Source organism: Eutrema salsugineum, unplaced genomic scaffold (assembly GCF_000478725.1).
Source record: "Eutrema salsugineum unplaced genomic scaffold, Eutsalg1_0 scaffold_10, whole genome shotgun sequence".
Classification (NCBI taxonomy): domain Eukaryota; kingdom Viridiplantae; phylum Streptophyta; class Magnoliopsida; order Brassicales; family Brassicaceae; genus Eutrema; species Eutrema salsugineum.
In genome coordinates, this window is record NW_006256908.1 from 6,005,032 (window position 1) to 6,011,882 (window position 6,851).

Consider the following 6,851-nt stretch of genomic DNA (forward strand, 5'->3'; position numbering starts at 1 on the left):
ATGAGACTTCACCTTGATGATCTCCACTAGCTGGTCCACAGAATTTTCTCCGGGGAATAACGGCTGAAGATAAGTAATATCAATTGATTATCAAAGATATTGGAGAAATGCTTTAGTTCTCAAGATACTTAATGGATAAATAGTTTACAGTTACACTAACCTGACCAAGAAAGAGCTCTGCCAAAACACAACCAGCAGACCATATATCTATGGACGATGTATACTATGTGGCCCCAAAGATGAGTTCTGGAGCTCGGTAATACCGAAAACAAATATATGATATGTTTGGTTCACCTTTTACCTAAAGTGAATAGTCACATGTTGCAAGGATCATGAAAACAAATAAGGTGCAATTGATTTTGATGAGACAGAACACATAAGCAGTGGAAAAATAAATGAAACAGCATATATAAGGTAAAACCTTACCAATACTTTTGCACTTCCAAAATCACACAGATTACACTGTTGAGTGAGGGGATCAACCTATAGAATGCACCAGGGAATTGGATTATAATCTAGTGATGGTTACCGAAGACAAACCCATAATAGATCAACTTATCAAAAGGTTCTGTGGTTTCACATCTCTGTGGCAGACACCAGGAGCAGTATGGATATAGGCCAAGCCTTTGAAGATCTGCACAACATATTTGCTAACCCGTTTCAGGATCAATAAGAAAAACCAAGAATATTTGTGGCAGATAACAATGCATACCTGGTATGTATAAAGTTTGACATTAAAAAAAGGCATCCTCTGGTTTGAAATAGTATAGTGCTTCAAAACCTGGTACAAAGTCTCGGGTACATACTCCATAACAAGGTTGAGGAAGAGCTCATCTCTACTCGTTGTAGAGAAGAAAAAATGCTTCAAATAAACCACATTAGGGTGGTCCATTAGTCGGATTAATTGCAATTCACGATTTTTGTAGCACCGATCTTGCAAAATCTTTTTAATGGCTACTGACTCTCTAGTTTCCAAGCACTTCTCCTAGAATGGTAAGTTCATAAATTAATCAGAAATGGAAGAAAAAAGATATTGCCTAGAACAGCTAGCAGTGACAAACAGAAAAGTTACCTGGAATACAATTCCAAATTAAAAGATCCTGTTCATGCATCGGATTTCTTCTCGAGTTGGAGTATCAAGAACCTGTTCCTCAATCCCTTCTGTAATGAGCTGTCAAGTCCAGCTGTCTTAGCTCTAGAATCATCTATTGTCTGTATAAATATGAAGTGATGTAGAAACCTTAATCTTTAAACTTATACATTCCGAAACTAGACTTCCCCACATCAGACTAGCAATCTGAAATCTTATATAAACCATCATAAACATAAACTTTAGAGCTAACACTGTTCTCTAATCACCCTTACCTCAATATCATGGTACATACTCCTCTGCCTTGCTAGATTCCCACTTTCTAACTTTTGATGTTGATCTACCTGTGGAGCTTATCCTGACCACCGTGACCTGTATAAACCAGAACATATTTACCCTGTATCTTCATCATCCTCAAGCTAAAGCATCCAGGAGAACTATCTCGGTAAGATATAAAGAAAAATACAGAAACAAGCTACAGAAACTACTCAGTTACAGATGGCGAGCTTGTATTCTAAACCCTTTGATCTGCTACTATTAACCCCAGAAGCAGCAGCAATTTTGCAGCCAAATGAGAATTTTTGATTATACCCACATCTCTGCATCCCGTTAAAGTTGAGGTTCCATGCATTTTCATTGCTGGATGCTTGTGAATGCATACCAAGATTTGGATGTTTTGTTGTGGGTATAATCAAGAAATTTCACTTGGCTGCAAACATGCTGCTGCTTCTGAGGTTAATAGTAGCAGATTAAAGGGTTTATAAGACGTTGTTGGAAAAAGCATTTTTTTTTGCTAAGTAGTGAGCATGTTCATTGTGAGCTGAGATTACATGTATTTGTACTCTTTCTTATTTGTAATAAGTTTCATTATTACTAGAAAGGATCCTGGTTTTGATGAATTCTTCATCAGTTTCCATAGTTTAACTCAAATGAACATATATATATATATATATAGAACTTTTTTCTAATTTTTCTTTCGTAAATTAAATTTATTTTTTGTAATAGATTATTGGAAAATTTCTTCAACACCAGACATAGACAATAGTATGAGTATTATTTTTCTCACCACGCAACATTGTCCATTCAAAGAACTACCTACAAATAATGCTATTTATTTTTCACACATCTAAAAGTATATATAAATCCTTACCCGAAACGGAATCCAAAATCTCAAACTTAACCAAAATATACACAAGAGAATATGGTGAGAAGCATATTGAGCGACGTTCAAACAAGTGGCTTTGGTTTATTTTGGGGGATATTGGCGGTTGCAGCCACCCTCTCCATAATAGCCATGGCCGTATTTGTTTGCGCCGGTGAAAAAAATTCTAAAAAAATGAGACGAAAGATAGACCATATGCTGGAGCTAGACGCCTAGACCATATGCTGGACCATAAGCGTCTGACGGTCAGGAGGAGGAGGAGGTTGTGGCGGTGGTGGTGGAGGAGGAGGTTGCTAGATATCTCTTTGGTACCTTTTCAGAACGTATTGGTATTTATGACCGACTTGCTTAGAATATTTAGGCATACCCTAGCACAATTTGTGCATAATCAATTTTATTATTATGGTAAAAAGTATGACCAGTGAAAAATATCTATTTTGCTTTAGTATCGCATATCAGATTCTTGCATCATTTTATTATGCCACTTTATTAGTTCTATCGTTTGTATTTTGTGACAAATATCTATTTGCTTTAGTATGACATATCAGATTCTTGCATCATCTTATTTTGCCACTTTAATAGTTCTATCCTTTGTATTTCACTATATATCATATTATAATTTCTTTATGACGTCAACATGTTATAATATAATGGAAAAGTTAACTGAAAATGAGAATATAACCGAAATGTAATAGTATAGAATCGAAACCAGTAATCGAGGAGTTGTCATCCATTTTTTTTGTTGTTGTTCATTTAGGAGAGTTATCATCATTTTAACATAAAGCCACATATTTTTTGTTTTTTCGAGCTCAACCATATTTCATATAAATTCGTTTCTCCTTCTCAACCAAAGAGTATTTCATATGAAGAGGTTTTATTGGCTGTAAGATCAACACATTGGTTGGCTTGTCTTCCTTGGAAAGCGATGGTTAGTCGAATTAATCTTTTTCTTGTCTTGTTGATTTCTCTGGTATAGACTATAAACCTTGACCATTCTCGAGGTTCAGCTAACGCTTTCACCAATATCTTTGAATTCACTCTCGAAAATTACCTCTTCATAGCCAAGATTATCCAAACATGTCATGATCCAAAGAAGAGTTGTAGCTTCTGCCTCCATAATGTTACAACAAAATTTTCGAGAAATTTTGAGCTCAGCCTAGAAATTAAAATGAATGACAAAAAAAAAGATATCCTGAACTTTTCAATAAAAATTATGAAATGTAGAATGAAAATTTGGAAGAAACTCATATCGGTTTTTGTAAAACAAATAAAACATTTGGTTGATACCACACAATATAGATCAAATGTAAAAGCAAAAATAATTAAAAAGATGTTAGTTTGATCACACACGATCAAATGAGTTTTTGTGTGGTTCAAACATGTCTTGTAGCGTGATAGATATTTCATTTCTTCTTCCTTTTTTCTTAGGGCAATTTTCATTTCTTTTGTTTGTAACTTACCAAATATGTATTTATCTATCACAATAAATGGGTCTGCAGGTTTAGAAAATGGAATCTACCTTAATTCTTCACTGAATATGATTGGTTTAATTTAGCAACCAAACAAATTCCAGGAAAATACTCAAATATAGTAAGACTTTGGCATGTGAGCATGCAAGTACAGACAATGAGACTCCTATGATAAGAGATGTAGAAAGAACATTTATCTTGCCTTGCAGATATCGGAGAGAGAAGGAAAGACAGAACAGCGAACAAGCAGAGAAAGGTTTATGTTTTGTCAAAATATTTTCCATCTGCATCATTGTTAATGCCATAGGAGCAAAACAGAGAAAGAGAAAATACAAAATGATTGCGTTTATGGAAAACTCTAAAACGGTAAGACTTTGGCATGTGAACTAGCAAATGGTACAGACAATGAGACTCCTATGATAAGAGATGGGGAGTAGCAAGAACATTGATTTGAGATATTACCCCAAGCTAAAGCAAGAAAGAAATGCCATAGGAGCAAAACAGGGAAAGAGAATACCGACAATAATGAGACTCCTATGATAAGACATGCAGATAGAACATTGATTTGAAAAATGTCTCCAACTAAAGACATAAAAGAAAAATACAGAAAAAAGCTACGGAAACTACTCAGTTACAGATGGCAAGCTTCCTGTTCAGTTCATCGGCTGACCCATAGTCCAGGCTTAGCTCCGATAATGAAGGAACATCAAGTTTTTTTTTTCCTTTTCTTTTGATGTTCCCTTGTTATCGGAGCTAAGCCTGGACTATGGGTTGGCCGATGAACTGAACGGGAAGCTCACATTTGGTTCTTTGCCATCACATTTGGTTATTTTCTGGGACTAATGTAACAAGCCACATACGTCTTCATCATCCTCAAATTACATGAGACGACAATTCTGGTGGCTATCAGTTCACCTTTGGAGCTACGTTGTATCTGGCTGTGTAAGCCCACTGAGAGCACAGTTCATGACGGTAAAAGAACACGTCGCTGATCTCAACACCAGGGTAAATACTTAGTGGGTTCAATTCCTGGTGTTGAGATCGGCGACGTCTTCTTTTACCGTCAGTGCTCGGTGGGGAGATGAACCGATAGCCACCAGCATTATCGTCTCAGGTAATTACGAGGATGATGAAGACACATGGAGATACCATGATATTGAGGTACGTGTGATTAGAGGGTTTAAGAATGAGAACAGTGTTAGCTCTAAGGTTTATGTCTATGATGGTTTATATTTCAGATTGCTGGCTTGATGTGTGGAAGTATGGTTTTGGAGTGGGAAACTGGGATTACATGTAGTTTTACAAGAAGCATATATACTGACCAGAAAGTGAAGAATATACAAAGTTTACAATGAAGTAGAGGGGTTAACCAGATAGGGGAAAAAATCCAACTATAATAGAAAACATTGTTGGAAAAAGATTTTTTTTGCTAAGTAGTGAGCAGGTTCATTGTAAGCTGGGATTACATGTACTTGTATCTTTCTTATTTGTAATAAGTTTCATCATTACTAGAAAGAATCCTGATTTTTTTGAATTTTTCATTAGTTTCCATAGTTTTAGGTCTAGTGAACAATGTATATATAGATTTTTTTCCTAATTTTTCTTCCATAAAAGTAAATTTATCTTTTGTAATAGAATCTCCTCAACACCAAACATAGACAAAAATATGAGTATTATTTTTTCCACCACTCAAGAATGTTTACAAGTAGAAATACATATATGCTGTTTTTTTTTATAAATTTTTTCTTTCTTTTTGAGATTTTTTTAATTTTTTTCCAAATTGAGAAATTGATTTAACTTATTTTTTTTTAAAAAAATCTGCAAATGTTATCATTTGTTACCCAAATAAGAAAACGTGTACTCCCCAATAACCCCCCCCCCCAAGAATTTATAGGTTATTTTCTTCATTTTGAATAGTAGATGTAAACAGTATGGTGGACGATGTAGTTTTTATTTCATTTGTTCTGTTTTAAATTGTTTAAGAAAAACTAATTCTATAATAGAATATTGATTAAAAAAAAATATACCAGATACAATAACAAATAAACACATTTTTCATAGACCACTGCACCATCTTAACCAACTCATATTTATACAAAATGGCCCCTAAAATAATTGAAATTCTACAGCGCCAAGCAAATGCTTGATGGGCTTTTCTACCAAGAACAAAGCATCTTGGTTTCGAAGTTGTTTCTACAGAGCAGCTTGAACTCAAAAGACTCCACTCATCTGTCGCCTAACATGCTCTGGTACTAGCTTGTTTATAAGCTCTTGGGAAACTCCAGATAACTGTTTGAACATTTAAACAGAGAGAAAGAGATACAAGATTAAGAAACTGTTTGAACTTAACATCAGTTATGGTTTGGTTTAAGAATGTTTGGTTTAAGGAAAGTGGACAAACGTACCTCTTGTTTGAAGTTGAACAACGGTGGTACCAAGAACCTAACCCAACACAGCACATATATTATGACAAATGATAGGAATTTCCTATATCAGACAGAAAATGACGACAAGGTAAAATCTAATAAAAATGAGACTTCACCTTGATGATCTCCACTAGCTGGTCAACAGAATTTTCTCCAAGGAATAACGGCTGAAGATAAATAAATATCAACAATGATTGTCAAAGATATTGGAGAGATGCTTTAGTTTTCAAGATACTTAATAGATAAATAGTTTACACTAACCTGACCAAGAAGAAGCTCTGCCAAAACACAACCAGCAGACCATATATCTATGGAGGATGTATACTCTGTGGCCCCAAAAATGAGGTTTGGAGCTCGGTAATACCGAGAGCAGATATAAGATATGTTTGGTTCACCTTTCACCTAAAGTAAATAGTCACATGGTGCAAAGATCATGAAAACAAATAAGGTGTAATTGATTTCATGAGACAGAACACATAAACAGTGGAAAAATAAATAAAACAGCATAAATAAGGTTATGGGATCAACCTATAGAACGCACTAGAGAATTGGATAACAATCTAGTTATGGTTACCGAAGACAAATCCACAATAGATAAATTACCAAAAGGTTTTGTGGTTTCACATCTCTGTGGCAAACACCAGGAGCAGTATTGATATAAGCCAAGCCTCTGAAGATCTGGTGGCTGATGCATGTGAAAGAAA

General features: G+C 35.0%; 1 protein-coding gene and 1 pseudogene across 1 annotated transcript in view; both read right to left on the reverse strand.

The window, feature by feature from the left end:
* The window catches only part of LOC18027290 (shaggy-related protein kinase zeta), an 11,596-nt gene extending 9,901 nt beyond the window's left edge, over window positions 1-1,695 (reverse strand). The window contains exons 1-6 of the mRNA XM_024148335.1: window positions 1,587-1,695; window positions 1,435-1,531; window positions 1,241-1,304; window positions 713-985; window positions 561-634; window positions 427-484 (exon numbers count right to left, since the gene is read on the reverse strand). Coding sequence (XP_024004103.1) covers window positions 427-484; window positions 561-634; window positions 713-985; window positions 1,241-1,304; window positions 1,435-1,531; window positions 1,587-1,695 — 675 coding nt within the window. The remainder of the gene's footprint in view (window positions 1-426; window positions 485-560; window positions 635-712; window positions 986-1,240; window positions 1,305-1,434; window positions 1,532-1,586) is intronic.
* A 4,237-nt stretch (window positions 1,696-5,932) lies between these two features.
* LOC112081572 overlaps window positions 5,933-6,851 on the reverse strand; it is an 8,155-nt pseudogene continuing 7,236 nt past the window's right edge.